The sequence below is a fragment of the Halichoerus grypus genome, chromosome 7 (genome assembly GCF_964656455.1).
Source record: "Halichoerus grypus chromosome 7, mHalGry1.hap1.1, whole genome shotgun sequence".
NCBI lineage: Eukaryota > Metazoa > Chordata > Mammalia > Carnivora > Phocidae > Halichoerus > Halichoerus grypus.
In genome coordinates, this window is record NC_135718.1 from 46,933,420 (window position 1) to 46,949,760 (window position 16,341).

General features: G+C 52.5%; 1 protein-coding gene across 1 annotated transcript in view; it reads right to left on the bottom strand.

The window, feature by feature from the left end:
- Nucleotides 1-5,196: 5,196 nt before the first annotated feature.
- The window catches only part of ANXA11 (annexin A11), a 41,739-nt gene continuing 30,594 nt past the window's right edge, over nt 5,197-16,341 (bottom strand). Inside the window, exons 8-15 of the mRNA XM_036089829.2 lie at nt 14,370-14,460; nt 13,832-13,911; nt 13,656-13,712; nt 11,437-11,530; nt 9,511-9,606; nt 7,978-8,036; nt 7,658-7,780; nt 5,197-6,020 (exon numbers count right to left, since the gene is read on the bottom strand). Coding sequence (XP_035945722.2) covers nt 5,961-6,020; nt 7,658-7,780; nt 7,978-8,036; nt 9,511-9,606; nt 11,437-11,530; nt 13,656-13,712; nt 13,832-13,911; nt 14,370-14,460 — 660 coding nt within the window. The 3' untranslated portion in view covers nt 5,197-5,960. The remainder of the gene's footprint in view (nt 6,021-7,657; nt 7,781-7,977; nt 8,037-9,510; nt 9,607-11,436; nt 11,531-13,655; nt 13,713-13,831; nt 13,912-14,369; nt 14,461-16,341) is intronic.

Consider the following 16,341-nt stretch of genomic DNA (forward strand, 5'->3'; position numbering starts at 1 on the left):
TCCCGCTAACACTGTGTACATAAGGGTTTTAGTTTTTCCACATCTTCACCATCTGTCTTTCTGATTATAGCCATCATACTAGGTGTGAAGTGGTAACTCATTGTGGTTTTAAGTTGCATTTGCCTAATGATGATGAGCATCTTGCGTTTCTTGGCCATTTGTCTTTTTTGGAGAAATGTCTATTCCTTTGCCCATTTTTTTTTAAAGATTTTATTTATCAGAGAGAGAGAGAGCATGAGCAGGGGGGAGGGGAGAGGAAGAAGCAGGCTCCCACTGAGCAAGGAGCCCGATGTGGGACTCGATCCCAGAACTCTGGGATCATGACCTGAGCCAATGGCAGACGCTTAACCGACTGAGCCACCCAGGCATCCCTCCTTTGCCCATTTTTAAAATTGTGTTGTCTTTCTGTTGTTGAGTGGTAAGAGTTCTATATGTATTGTGGATACTAGGCTTTTATCAGATATACAATTTACAAATATTTTCTCCCATTCTGTAGCTTGTCTTTTTACTTTCTTGTACCTTGAAATACAAAAGTTTTAATTTTGATGAAGCCCAATTTATCTATTTTTTTGTTGTTGCTTATGCTTTTGGTGTCATATCTAAGAATCCATTGCCAAATCCAAGGTCATGAATATTTATTCCTGTTTTCTTCTAAGATTTTTATAGCATTAGCTGTTTCATTTAGTTCTTTGATCTATTTTGAATTACCTTTTGTATATGGTGTGAGGTGGGGATCCAACTTCATTCTTATGCTTGTGCATATTCAGTTGTTCCTGCATTATTTGTTAAAGAGAATATTCCTTCCCCATCAAATGGTTCTGGCACCCTTGTCAAAAATCAATTAAGCACAGATGTTTAGGTTTCTCAATTCTGTCCCATCCATGTGTCTATCTTTATGCCAGTATCACATTGTTTGAATTACTGTAGCTTTATATTGTAGCTTAAGTTTTGAAATTAAGAAGTGTGAGATCCCTGACTTTTTCCAACACTTTTTTTGTCTATTTGGGACCAGGCCCTTGCAATTCCATATGCATTTTAGAATCAGCTTGTCCAAGTCTGCAAAAAGGTAGCTGGAATTTTTATCGGGATTAGATTGAATCTGTAGATCAATTTGCAGACTATATGCCATGTCAACAATACTAAGTCTTCTAATCCATGAGCACAGGATGTTTTGTATTTTTTTTCAGTGTACAAGTCTTACACTAACTTAAATTTATCCTTAAATATTTTGTTCTTTTTGATATTATTATAAATAGGACCTTTTTAAAAAAAATTTAATTTATTTGAGAAAGAAAGAGAGCACAAGCAGGAGCAAGGGGGGGGGAGGGGGAGGAGAAGTGGACTCCCCACTGAGCAGGGAACCTGATGCGGGGCTCCATTCCAGGACCCTGAGATCCTGACCTGAGCCGAAGGTAGATGCTTAACCCACTGAGGACCCAGGATCTTAATTTAATTTTCAGATTGTTCACTGCTACTATATAGAAACACAGCTGCTTTTTGTATTTTGATCATATATCCTATATCCTGCAACTCTGCCCAATTCATTTATTAGCTCTACTAGTTTTAGTGTAGATATGATTTATAATTTTCTACATAAGATCATGTCATCTGTGAATACGAAGTTTTACTTATTTCTAATTTGTATGCTTTTTCCTTTTCTTGCCTAATTGCTTTGGCTAGAGCTTTCAAAACAATGTTGTTTGGTGTCATCTTCAAATCATACAGGAAAAAAAAGCTACAAATCAAAAAATATATTAATAGTAATGTTTATGTTTACCTAAGCAGTTACCTTTACCAATGTCTTTTCTTTCTTCATGTGGATTTGAGTTCCTGCTCGGTATCTTTCATTTCAGCTTGAAGGACTTTCTTTAGTGTTTCTTTTAAGGCAGGTCTACTAGCAGCAAACCATCTCCATTTTTGTTTATCCAGGAATGTCTTCATGTCTCCATCTTTAAAGAATATTTTGCCAGATGTAGGATTCTTGGTTGACATTTTTTTTTTTCAGCACAATGAAGAGGTCATCCCACTGCCTTCTGTCCTGCATGGTTTCTGACAAAACCCTCTCACTGAGGCTTTTTTTCTCAGGCGTTTGTCTGGTTGCTGCAGACTTTCCATTAGTTTTCAGAGTTTGGATAAAGTTGATTCTCACAGTTTTTGCCATCTTATTTGTTGCTTTTGTGTAGGAGGTACATTTTGGAGGTCCCTACTCCACTGTTTTTGCTGACTACACTCAAGTTTAAGAAGCTTTGATCTTGTCTTTTCATTTTACAAAGGGACAACAAAGGCCCAAAGAGGGGACTACTTCAGGGTCACAGAGCAATCAGTGGCTGACCTGAGATCAGGACAGGATACCTGACTCCCAGATTGGTGCTCTTTCTGCTTCAGGACAATGTCAACTCTTACTGTAGGAAGGAACCAGGTTAGAGCGGGCACCAGTGTTGGGCCAAGGGGAGCTTTCCAAGGAGTGAGGGCTGAGGGTAGGAGTCCCTTGTAGAGCCGAGGGCTTCACTGACTGCATCTTTTACTGAGAAGGTCTCTGTAAGGGGCCAGGTAGAGGACTGAGTAATGATGTCCCTATCTCTTAAAGGAATACAGCCAGGGGGAGCTTTCAGGTTTGATGGGGTGAAAATTTAAGCTGTTATCTGCCTGGGGAAGATATCATATGTGATGATTTAGCTTGGTTTCTGTTTCCAAGTCTGACTCCACTTCCATCAGCCAGGGCAGGAAGGAACTGACAGCAGAAAAAAGGGGCTAAGTCCTAAGCTAGAGCTGTAACTGCTCGCCAAAGCAAGAGGAGGGACATGGCATGGTCACCCAGCTGTTGCCCTGACCATGGGCATTTGCAGAGGTTCGTCTTTCAAATCCCTCTTTCCAAAGCTGGGAGTAGACTTGTCCCATCTTCCATCACCTGACTGAATTCCAAACACAGGCTGCCTCCACCTCACCTGCTGCCCTCTGTGTGAACGAACACCTTTATCTCAGAAGTTCTGTCTCAGCTCAGGGGCATTTAGATCAGCATCAGAATGACAAGGCAAGCAGGATACAGAAGCAGTTTCCTGACCCCCAGGCCTGCTCAGCTCTGTGAGGTTGGGGCCCAGGGACCTGCATTTTAACAAGCTCCTCAGATGATCCTGATGCACACTAGGGTTTGAGAACCACGACTTGAGGACCATTTCCCCATCCACAACGTAAGCACCCTTATACACCCAATATACAGCAAGGATTGTTTCTTTAATTTTGTACCCAAGACAAGTGACTCGTTTGCCTCACCCTAGTCCCGGTCCTGCCCCTAACACAATGTTCCTTCCAGTGCCCCACAGCTGCTGAGAATTCACTCAGGGCTCAATTCACCTGGTATCTCATCCTCTAGTAGTTCTTCTGGAAGTGATGTTAAATGTGTAGCAAGAACTGGTCTTGACTAACGCCTCCAGGAAGCAAAACAACAAACAACAGCAACAGCAACAACAACAACAACAAACACCACCCAGTGTAGTTCTCTCCCAGAAAGAGATGACCTGTAAGGTTGAAGGTCTCCCTCCCCATCTTTTTTGTCCGTAGCATAATAAACAGAGTTAATAACCTCCCATTGACCTTGGAAGGCAGTAAATGCCTTTACCCCTGGAGAGAACCCAGTGAAAAGTTCATGCTGTCCTCCAGCTCATACTTATTATGGGTTGGGTCCCATGGGCATGACCAAGAGAGCAGCTTTGGGGACAGGAAGGTAGAGAGAAACCAGGACCCGGACCAGGGTGAACACAGATGGTCCCCAAGTGTGTGGACCAGGGGTCTCAAACCTAAAGGCCTATAGGGGCCAAATAGGTAACATGCAACAGGGAGTGGTAGGGCCTGTGGCAACACAGAGCCTATGCTTAGAGGGGGCAGCTGCAACTTGGCTTCAGCAGCTCCTGGTCTGCAGGATTGCCAGAATTTAATTTTTCAAGAGAAGCCAGAATTCCAGATTTTTAAAAAAATATAGAATCTCTCAATACCTAAATGTTGGCAATAAATCAAATGCCTGAAAACTCTTTGAGGACCAAAGTAAACGCATGTACAGTCAGAAACTGCCCACTGGACACCAGGGTGCCTCTGGTGAGACAAGGAGGCAAAGGAATGTCACAGAACATCTCCAGTCTCCCTAGAGAGGGGCTGAATGTGGGCGCCGGCACAGCTCAGCAGTCTGCCGGGGTCCGCCCGGGTGTGTGGCAAGTTATCATGCCAATCAGTCCATCCCCCCAGGCAGGGCCCACCTGGCACCCCAGAGCAAGGAGCCTGCCCTAGGGGAGCCCTCAGCCAAGCATGCAGGGTCTTGTTCGAGAGGCTGCAGGCATGGAGGCAGGGGGACCTGAAGCGAAGAGCGGGGCCTACCATCGATTCCAGTGCCCATGGCAACTTCTCTGGCTCAGGCGGGTGGGTCTAGGTGGAGCAGGCTAGGGTCTTGCTCATGGCTGCCCCATGCCGTTGGGCTATCCTCTCCTCTCTGTATGTCCAGGGGAGAGTGAGGGGGGTATTCCCAGGCAGACATCTACTCTGGGGACAAGCCATTCCTTGGGGTCCCTGCCAGCTGGCTTGATCTCCCACCTCAGTCCCTGAATTCTCTCCTTTCTAAACTCCCAACAAAGGAGGTCAGACCCCTGGCCAGCAAGGCAAGCTCCAGGCTTCTGGACAGAACAATGATGTCTGGAAACTCTGCCCCTTCTGGACTCACCCTCTCCTACCCACCACCAGCCAAGGGGCCAAAGGCCCACCAGGACCACAGCCAGGAGCACCCTCTCAGACCAAAGGGTCCCTGGGGGGAGGCACCAGTCTTGTGCCTCTCTGGGTTGTCCCCACCCTCCTCTCCAGCATCCGGCCATGAGGCCTACCCCAGGAGTCATGCATATGCCCTCCTGCCTGTGCCTCTTCTTCAGGACCCGGATGAAGGACTGCACTCTTCCTACCTCATCCTTGGTGGACTACACCGCGCCCGCATCTGAGCAAAATCCACACACCTCTTTAGCATCTGGGCCCCGAGCATGGATTTCAGGAACCTCCCTTCTCATTCCTTACAACCCAGGCTTCCGTAAATGACCTATGCTCAGAGTTTCCTGAGCATAAGTTTCTACTTAAAGTCACATAAATTTTCACTGGATATTAAGGCCAGAACCCTGAGCTACAGGCAGGATCATGAGGCAGAAGAAAACAAACTGGCACCAGGGAAACATTTCCAAAATGTTCCAGAGCTGGCTGACTTTAATTTAGAAAGTTTTTGGCTATTGACATTCAGGTTTAAGGCACATTCCAAATTACAAGAAACCCTGTCACTGGCAGGGAGCTGGCTTTGTTCTCATGGTTTTGCATGGAAGAAGGAACAGATGATTTCTGGCCTTTTCCTTCTTCTTTTTTCTTTCCTAAGAAAACTCTAAGGAGTGAAGTGAGTTTGGCAATAACAAAGCTGAGGACACATTCTCACCAGACGCTAAGATTACCGTTAAAGGTCTTCCCTTTTACTCCTTACTGAGAACACGGCGCTCCCCCGCCAACCTCTCACCCAAAATGTGTATGCAGCAAAGACTTGTATGCATCTGTCTGGCAAGGACTGTCAAAAAAAGGTGTCTCCAAATAAAGATATAAAATTACATGACTAATAGGAAGCCAAGAGTCTCAGCCACAAGCCAAAGGGACTGACTGCATGAGTCAAGGAATAAAACGTCTACTTTAGCAGCAAGCGGCCGTGAGGGCTGGCGGGGGGATAGGCACCCTGAGAGAGGGACCCAGGTCCTACAGCACGAGCACTATGTGCGGAGCAGGAGAGGAGGGCGGAGGTGGAGGATGGGCCAAGGCTCTACTGATGGACGGGCTGCACTGGGACACCTGGGGGGCTCTTCTGTGGATTTGTTAGAAACAGATGGACATTCTTTTGACCTTTTCCTGGCATCGCTGTTGCTGGCAGGTGGACAGAAGTGTGAGCCACCAGTCACAGCTCAGTCGTTGCCACCACAGATCTTCAGCAGAATCTTCTGGTAATCCCCCGAAGTGTCTCCCTGGTCACAGAAACAAGGAAAACATCAGTGAAGGGAGCTGTGGCCAGTTGTGGCCTCCTATCTCTGGATTTTCCAGGGGGGGCATTCCCCACCGCGCTGGCCCCAGGGTGGGGGAGGCCCACGCACGTGGCGTCACGGCGCCCCAACCCAGCGCGGGGCGTGCGGTTCAGCTTCCCCAAGCCCTTGCTGAAAAGAAGACAGCTGCACTCACCCCAATGATCAAAGCCAGAATTTGAAAAATAAACAAACATGCAAAATTTAAAACAGCCCTCCAAGCCCCGAACTCAGGGCTAACTCGTGGTGGTCTTTTCTCAGTGCGTCTTCATTGTGCTGGACTGAGGCTGCACGTGACGCCGTACGACATGCGCTCTGGGGCGTAGTCTACTGTGACAGGAGCGTCCGTGCACGGCACTGTCATCATCTGGGCATCCCAGCTCACCCCGACCTCTCCTCCTCCTGACTCTGTCACATCCCATCAGAAGTGCAGAGTGCACGTAGCTTCTTTTAAAATATACATATTTATTTTAAATATTATTTTTTATTTACTTATTTTTTAAGAAAGCTCTATGCCCAACGTGGGGCTTGAACTCATGACCCCAAGATCAAGAGTCGCACGCCCTACCGACCGAGCCGGCCATGAGCCCGACGCTTAGCTAACATCTGACCATTTCCTCCCACCACGGCCGTCCCCGGGGGCGAGGCCTGTAGCTTCTTCCAGCAGCCCACGGGCCCACGGGCCCACGGAAGCCACTTTGTGAATAACTACAAATCCTCTGCGATGAACAGCAGCAGTTTTATAGCCAGAAAATGGAGATGAGCTGTTCTCCATGAGAGGCCCAACATGAAAGCTGAGGGAGCCAGAAATCAGAGGCTGGTTGTGGTGACTCCGGTTTCACGGCTCACACGGGCTCAGACCCTAACAGAGGAATTCCTTCTGTCACGCCGGCCCCGGCGCACGGGGGCAAAAGCGAAGCTAGCGCTTCTGCGACACGCGCGTGACACCGGGTGCCTGACAAGGACCGCCTCGCGCAAGACTTCCCGAACTCCTGGGGGGACTACTGTTACCCTGGTCTTGGGGATGATGGCACTGGGGCTCAGGGAGGGTAAGGAAGCTGCTCAAGGTCACACACAGTCAGCAAGTGAGAAGAGCCAGACTGGACTGCAGGCCGAATGACCCCAGAGCCCTGGTGCCCAGGTGCTTCCAGGGCTGTCTCTGCCGTGCGGCCAGGTGACAGAAGGACTCATCACCTCGGGACGGGAGTCCTCACCAAAGGTCACAGACTCACAGGGTGACCGGGTACCAAGGTGGGGAGGCCCTGCATTTTCTCTGAGGCTGGTATTAGGACTCCCCCTCCCCTCCTTTACTGAGCAGCAGGGGTGGTGGGTGCTGGGGACGTAGGGTGGGGGGCGCCAGCAGGGTCAACACCCAGCCTGCCCTCAGGAGCTTCTAAGAGTCTGGGGGCGAATGGACAAACCAGGAGAAGTTGAGGAGAGCAAGTACAAAGCCCACAGGCAAGACGCCCGCGCACGGCAGGGGCCAAGGCGGCCAGAGTTCCGAGCAGGGAGGTACAGGGGACAAGGGGGTGGCCCGGGAGGCCCGCAGGAGGCAGCCCGCTCAACCCCCCTGAGGGCCGTACCGAGATGTCGTGGTACAGCGACTTGCCGTACAGCCGCTTATACTCCATTCTGATGTCCAGGAGGTCGATCTCACTGCGAGACACCATGATGCGAATCAGAGTCCGGTCCTTCGTTCCTGCTCCCTGAAGAGAATCCACCAAGGGCATGAGCAATGGGCCTCCTTACTGTCCCACCTTCCCGCCCATGGGCCCTCTGCCCTCTTGGCTGAGGGGTGGCTCTCCTTGCGCCTTCTGCCCTGAGCAAGGGCGGGGTCACAGGTCGGGCGGAGACACCCACCCCCCACCCCCTGCCCAGATCCCTGCACGTGGGAGGCACGTACCCTCATGGCCTTGTTGAGCCTTTCAGCAAAGAAGGCTGGAGTATTCTTGAGACATTTCACTAGGAGAGAGAAACAGTGTGACTCCATCTGCAGAAAACTCTCAGTCCAAGGGGCCACGGAGAGAACAAGTGTCCTTGTGAGAGGCCGCATGGGACACATCCACCTTCCTCTCCTCGTTCTCCTCCAAGCTCAATTATCTGTGATTCTGGCTCTGGCTCTTTGGGATAGAAACATGCCGGACCCCAACCTCGACCTCCTTCGGGCAACAGTGTGGTGAAAGGGGCCATGTAGGTTAGAAATCTGGCTGCTCCAACGCATGGGGCAACCTAGGGGCTGTGACCCTCATGGAGGAAGGATGGCTGAGTGGCATGAGTGTCTCAAGGCCATGATCCCTGTGTCATGGGGACATGCAGGGAAATGGGGAGGACCCGCCATCTGCCCCGGCCAGAAGGCTCCAAGAAAAGCACAGTGTGGGATGCCTGGGTGGCTCAGTTGTTAAGCGTCTGCCTTCGGCTCAGGTCCTGATCACAGGGTCCTGGGATTGAGCCCCACATCGGGCTCCCTGCTCCGCGGGAAGCCTGCTTCTCTCTCCCCTTCTCCCTGTGTGTGTGTGCTCTCTAGTTCTCACTCTCTCTCACATAAATAAATAAGTCAGAAAGAAAGAAAAGAAAGAAAGAAAGGAAAGGAAGGAAAGGAAGGAAAGGAAGGGAGGAAAGAAAAGAGAAAGGAAAGAAAGAAAGAAGAAAAGAAAGAAAGAAGGAAAGAAGGAAAGAAAGAAAGAAAGAGAGAAAGGAAAGGAAGGAAAGGAAGGAAGGAAAGAAAAGAGAAAGGAAAGAAAGAAAGAAGAAAAGAAAGAAAGAAAAGAAAAAGAAAGAAGGAAAGAAGGAAAGAAAGAAAGAGAAAGAAGAAAGAAAGAAAGAAAGAAAAAGAAAGAAGGAAAGAAGGAAAGAAAGAAAGAAAGAAAGAAAAGAAAAGAAAGAAAGAAAGAAAAGCACAGCTCAAGACAGGCAGACTGTGACCTCCCCACAGGGTACGGAGAGGCTGCGAGGCCTGAGCAGGCGGGCGGCCGGGGGGCGGGTCGGGCCCTGCTGCAGAGGGGGCGGGCCCTGCGAGAGGCGCCCCACGTAGCCGGGAGCGAAGCCAGCCTTCCTGAGCAAGGGCCTGTTCTGCTGTTGCAAGTAAAAATCTTTCCACGTGTTTCCATCACACACATCTGACAAGTGCCTGCAGGGATGTATTTTTAGAGGAAACTTGGCAGGATGTGAGTCATCTTCCTCCGGGAGAGCAGCTGGTCGCTCTCCCACCAGTGCCCACACGGCAGCTCCCCGCCTGAGCTGCGCCTGAAACACAAACAGCACCCCGCCAAGGCGGCTGGAGGTACGGCTATGCCGCGCGCCGGGAAGCAGGCTGCTTTCCCACCATTTGGGCACAGGATTTAGCAATCCTGGATCATGTGCTTGCCACTAGCCCGCAGCCAGAGAAGGGGGAGCAGCCCCGGGTGGGCTGGCGGCTGGGCGGGCCCGGGACGCCTACCCACGGCCAGCATGCCCCGCTCCAGGTCCCCGGACATCTCCCGGCAGATGCTCTTCTCGACGTCTCGGCCTGTCATCCGCTGATACTCGTTGAAAACTAGTGGAAAGAGAGAAGAGATAAATTACGAACTAAATTCTGTCCCCACAAAGTCATACGGTGACGTCCTAACCCCCAGTACACCCCAGAACATAACCATATTTGGACGTACAGCCTTTAAAGAGGTGATTAAGTCAAAACGAGGCCCTTAGCGTGGGCCCTACTCCAATCTGACCAGTGGCCCTGTAAGAAGAGATCTGGACACACAAGGAAACACCAGGGATGCCCACACGGAGGAGAGAGCGTTTTATTTTTTATTTTTTTTTAAATTTTTGTTTGTTTGTTTTATTTATTTATTCATGAGAGTCAGAGAGAGAGACAGAGAGAGGCAGCGGCAGAGGGAGAAGCGATGCGGGACTCGATCCCAGGACCCTGGGATCGTGACCTGAGCTGAAGGCAGACGCTTAACCATCTGAGCCACCCAGGTGTCCCGGAGAGAGCGTTTTAGAACATGGCAAGAAGCCGGCCATCTGCAGGCCAAGGAGAGAGGCCGCAGAAGAAACCAACCCGCTGACACTTTGGTCTTGGACTTCCAGCCCCCAGGACGGTGAGAAAATGAGTATCTGTCGTGCAAGTCACTCAGTCTGTGGTATTTTGCTGTGGCCGCCCGAGCAAATGAACACAGAGCCTTGCCAGAGCCCGCTTCTCCCCTCAGCTTGCGGTACCCCAGGCGGCCCCACTGACCAGGCCCACCCACCCTGCTCTCAAGTCAGGCAGGCTCTTCACCCCACAACACACATGCACCTCGCTCCCATCAGCTCATGGCTTACCCGAGTCATACCTTACTACCCTACCCAGCACCCCTCCACACACACTGACAGAATTTTCGCTCTCTTCTCAAATCCCCTCACTTCCGGTCCATGCCCACATTCCTTCTCCATCATTTCATGTGTCTGTCTTGTCTCTCAGCGGGACGATGAGCTAACACCTGTCCGGCCCCCACAGCCTTCCCGAGGACACGCTGAGCACCCACGGCACTGGGACTCCAGGCTCCTAGAGAGGCAGGTGGCCCAGTGGAGACCCACGTGCCAACTCTAGCTCTGGCCTTAGTGCGTGCACAGAACAGGGGCCTGGGTGTTCCCTCGGGCCCCCACCGTGTTGCTAAGTGTGGCTGTCATTCTCAGTCCTACCCGGCCCCCCCCAGGGCCTTTGCACTTGGCAGCTCTGTCATGTTTTTAACTCAGATGTCATGACCTCAGCAAGGACCACCCCAAGCACCATCCCTGACCCCTGCACCACTCCCTATCCCTGTTGCCAACTTTATTGTCTGTCACTAAAGGATTTACCAGCTGGTACTGATTTCACTTAATTTTTGTTTACTGCCTGTCTCCCAGAACAAGAATGTGAGCCTCAGGACAGCAATGACTCCATAATCCTGTGCTCTGCTGCTTCCCCACGTCCACTCCGGGACCTGGCCCATGGCAGGAGCTTGTTTTATAGACTCTGAATGAATAAGTAAACAATGTACTTTTGTACACCGTACGATCAATTATTACGCTGATTTTTGTATGCCACGCTTTGGAAAGCATCGGATCAGGTGCTCTTGAAGGCTCTCTCAGCTCTAATTTCCACATTCCGGTGTATAAAGACACCTGCCAGCAGGAGGCTGCCATTTCTCTCACCTCTTCCTTTGCTTTCCTCCAGAACCAGATGCATGCAGAAACTCCGGAAACCCGCTGCTAAGATCTTTTATATCGCCACCAGGGGGCTCTTTTAAGGAAGAGTAAGCCCTATGGAGTGGGACTGCCAAGTGTTCCTGCTAGCTGTCTCCCCTTCGTACCTTGCCTGCCCTCATCTATCTGGCCCTAGGGAGGCCTGGGACCGCCTTACCTGCCACCAGGTGGGCCCGGCTCCGGGAGCATAGAATTGCGTTGAACTTGGACTCATCTGTTCCCAGGCGGTTCTCCCCGGCTGCATACAGCTCCTGGGCAGAGGGGAAGACGGGCATGCAGTGCAAGCCTCACCCCGCAGCCTGGGCCCGGGTCACCTAGGACAGCCGTGCAGGCCCACTGGGGAAGGAAATGGGGGCGGGGCCCTGGCTGTGCTCCATGCACCGTGCAGAACTAGACACCATCTACTCGTCGTCTCGCCGGGCAACAGAGGATTCTGAGGCAGGCTGGCGGGCGGGGGGGGGGGGGGGGGGGGGGGGGGGGGGGGGCAGGGCACTCAGGACCAGGAGAACCGAGGCTGGCTGAGGCCGGGACAGGCAAGGGACAGCTTTAACCCCAGCAAGGGAGCAGCGTACAACAGGGCAACAGAACAAGGGCTGGGCTGGAGTCCTAGCTCTGCTGCCAACTTGCCACAGGGCTCCAGGCAGGCCACCGGCCCTCTTGGAGCCTCACTTCCTCACCTCTGAAATGCGAAGGTCAGATTAGATTTGGGGTCACAAACCTGAAAGCCCAAAGGGATTAGATAGGTAACTTAAATGAGGGGAACAGGCCAGTTGTGAGGCCAGAGGGTGGTGGGGACAAAGGGTAAGCACGCAGAGGGGCGATCACTTCTCAGCACCTGCTGGGGACTTTAATAGAGGAGAACGAACCCACAGTTGCCAGAAATCCAGAGTTCTATATGAAATTCTCAATCTTTATAAGCAGTTTCCCTATCTGTAAGGGGGAACACTAAATATTATGGCAATAAATACTATGACAATGAACAGATTGCAATTGTGAGTGTGGGACTGTATGTGGCAGGCACTTTCCCTGTGTTTCCCTGTGTATACCATAATAATGTTTGCAAAAGGGCAGAATTTGCACTTGCCTGTTAAATTTTTGCAAGTTTGCACCCCAAATATTTGCCAATTTGCAACCCCCCATGCCAGATGGCCCAGAAGCACTCTCCAGGCCTCAGGTAGTGGCTCTGGGATCTCAAGGCACTGACGGCCAGGGGAGGAGGGCAGCCACCAGGGGCTCAGAGACCCCACAGGTCAAGGTGAGGCAGGAACAGATCCATAACTAAGAAGACACAGAAGTGGGCACAAAAAAACCTTGAAAGTGAGGCAGCTTCTGCCTCGGCCAGGGAATGGCCAGGCCTGTCTGACAGGAAAGTGGGAACAGGAAAATTCCCACTGCGGCAACAGAGCTGGGAGCCTGGGTTTGCCCAGCCCTGAGTGCAGAAATGGGAGTGCATGTCTCAAGCCAGGGGAGATGTTAAGGCAGACCCTGAAGGAGGACATCTGGGGTACAGCCGGGATACATGGAACAAGCCAGGAGTCTGGGCCCTTATCCAGTCCCTGCCTCCAGGTTCCTCCAGGCACAAGGGTCAGCCTCTCTGAGCCCCCGTTTCCCCATCTGGAAAGGACATGGACCAGACCAGAGAGCAGCCGTCTTCCAGCCCTACAAAGAGGCCCCTCCACAGAGGTCCTCTTCCGCCTGACGGACAGCAGACAGAAGGGGATCGCTGGCAGCTCCTGGGGAGTGCTGGGCTGGGGGTGGCAGGGGCGACAAAGGGGGAGAGAGGCCTAGCCAGCTCCATCCCACCAGAAAGCTGTGGCTCTCTCCAGCCACAACTGCCGTGGTCCGAGTTCATCCATGGGAAACCCAAGCTCCTCTAGAGAGGCGCTCAGACGACCCGACGGACAGAGGGAACGGGAGAGAACTTCGCCATCTGTCTACAGTCATGCCCGGCTGCGGAATTCCAAGGCTGCACAACTAATGTGACAGCTGGTTTCTAGGCTCCGACCTCCAAAAGCATTAACAGGCAAGTGGAAAGTCTGCCTGTCCGCAAACACAATGACATATGCAACCGACCACAGGAAGAGGACCAGGTCACATGAAATCCCACACCCATCATGACCTACTAACTCCTGTCATACTTGATTGTCTCCCAGGTTCGCGCCGAGGGCGGGATCAGAAGCCTACAGAGGCGGGGGGACACTCAAGGTCTCACGGGTGATAAGCAGCAGAGCCCACCCGAGACTCACAGCATCTGGAACCCGCTCCTTAACCGTCGCTCTTTCCACCTCAGAGCTCCTCCCTCATGGAGCAAGAAGAAAGTGGGGGGCGCCCCCTGACTCAGGAAGCCCAGCTGGGGCACCTGGCCATCACACCCACCTGGGCGTCTCTCTGGACCAGCGTCATGTCCACATTGGTGCTTTCATCCCGGTTTCCCTGAAAGGAAGCAGGAGGTACGGTCATGGCCGCTGCCTACAGTTGTGTACGTCCCCCGTCCCCGTGCCCTTTCCACCTCTCTCTGCTCTGAGCCCCGAGCTCTGTTGTGGGAAAGGTACCTGAGACAGAGAGATGAGGAGCCGCTGGAAGTGCCCCGACGTGTCACTTCGGATGGCCTCCTCCAGGGTCTTTTTGAATTCTGAAAGGGAGACACAGGGAAGGCCCACCCTGCAGCCACAGTCAGCAGCAGATGCCAGCAAGAGAAGGGCCCAGGAGTCCTGGGTGCAACGAGACAGATGGTCCACACGGCCCTCCAGGGTCACGGGGGCTGTGACCTCCAGGCCGACCTGCCGTCTGTCAGGCTTGGCCCAAACCGCACCCTAGAGGCTCTCCCTCCTACCCCTCCCTTACCTCAAGTCTGCCTGTCCGCAAACACAATGACATATGCAAAACCCAGCCCTGCCCACCAACACGTGGGGCTTTGAGTGCAAACAGCGGGCAGGGCTGGGTCTTGGATCAAAGCCCCACGTATTGGTGGGGCAGGGGATGAGGCGATAAGGCGGCCAGGAAGGTCTAAGAGGCCGTGGGAGAGGGTGTGGCCAAGGCCCAGCAAGCACAGGAGTCTGTGGAGGGCTGAGGGGCGGGCGCCAGCCTAACCTGTTTTGTAGGCTCTGCTTAATTCCCGGATGTGCTCATTGCTGCGGGAGGCGAAGATCTCGATCAGGCAGGCTTCATCAGTGCCAGCTCCCTAAGGTGGCAGAGAGCACAAACCACAAGCTTGTCACAGCTCCCTCTCTGGCACCCAGGGAAGAGAGCAGGGGCCCTGTGCCCCACGGCACCAGTCCCAACAGTAGCAGCCACCAGCACAGGCCCACGCCCCTGGTGGGGCTGCTGGGGCCGCCTGAGGCAGCCAAGCTCCCTGCCACCGCCCCAGGCCCCGAAAAGTCCCAGATCATGACAGTGACATGGTGATGAACAGAGGTCACATAAAGGACCATGCTCATTCCCCCACCAGGAAACTGAGCACCAGAGAGGTGTAATGACTTGTCCAAGGCCACACAGTAAATGGTGGGTTGAGATGTGGACCCAGATCTGTTTTATTCCAAGCTCAGCTCATGAACGAGACAAGACACAACTGAAAAATGTGTATAAAGCAAGAGTAGACGTGTGGACAGAGGACAGTCCTGGACTGGACTGTGGAGCATCTGAAGACATCTAGAAGAAGCGGCACCAACAAGGCCGAGAGAGAGAGAGAGAGAGAGAGAGAGGAGCACATCAGGGGTGGGGAGAAGGCCAAGGACACAGGCAGTGGCCTGGCTGCTGGGCGTGCTTGAATCTGGGCCTGCTGCTTATTAGCTGTGTGACCTCGGGCGCCCTTCTTCACCTCTCTGTGCCTCAGGTTCCTTGCGCATCAAATGGGAGCACCGCTAACACCTACTACCTCCTGCAAAGTGCTGAGGGTTAAATGTTACGCACGTGAAGCACTTAGAACAGTGCCAGTCACGTAGGAAGCACAGCACGGGGGAGCTGTTTTCATGATGAGCACAACTGCGATTCCTCAGAGCTTGCAAAGAGCTTCTGCTAGCCACCGAGCTCAGTCCTCACCACAGGCCACAAGAAAGGGCGTCCGCAGTCCCATTTTACACTTGCTCAAGGACACATGGCTCGTCAGTGACAGGTGACCCCAGCCCCGTGTGGTTTCCCATACTCCACAACTGCCACCACCTCGTGAAGCCGGCTGGGGGCGGCAGCTGGGCCGGGCAGAGGCCTGGGGGCCGCTCCTGGGTGCTGTCCCCAGCTGCTTCCTGACCCCTCCCTAGAAGAAGGCGTGTCTGAGGATCTCAGCGGGGTCCTCTCCCCCCTCCAGGCTCCATACTGAATTCTCTGCCTCTCCTCTTGGGGGCAGGAAGAGTCATTGTGCCTATCAAGCCTCTGAAAAATGACAGATTCCTTCTGGAGCACCTGCTCAATTCACAAGGATGTCCCCCTTCTGTGGGAGCTGCCCCCTCCCCATCCATGGGATACCTGTTGTGGGTCTTGGGAGCCATGAGACTATAGAATGCAGACGACACTCCCCTTGGTCACAAGTGACTTGACCAGGGGCAGACAGTAAACCCTAAGTAGGCCAGAGTCTGCTCCTATTTGGAATTTGGACTAAGGGACAGTTGGTCTTTTCTGTGGCCGAATCTCTGGGAGGTAAATGGAGTGGAGTCAACAGGGATCCTCTGCCCCCAGCAGATGAAGACTGAAGGGGGCACTTGGGAAGCAGCAGAGACAAGAGAAATCCTGCCTGGGTCCCTGCCCTTCCTCAAGCCGGGCAGCTCACCTTTACCCTCATAACCGATTCTGCACCTCTGTTTCCCTTAAACCCCTCAAGAGTGTTTCTGTCATTTGCTCACACAGAGTCCTAAATGAAGGAGGATGATACCACCCGAGGCCTCTGCCCCTGTTCCTATCACCGTGTCACCACCAGCTCTACCACCCCGCTGCCACCATGCTGTTAAGATGGACTCAGATGCCCCCAATGATGAATGACACCTGTTTGGCCTCTTGGGGAGTCACCAGAAGTCACCCTTTCTACAGCACTTGGACCCCAACCCGAGAGGATCCAGGAACCACACTGACAACG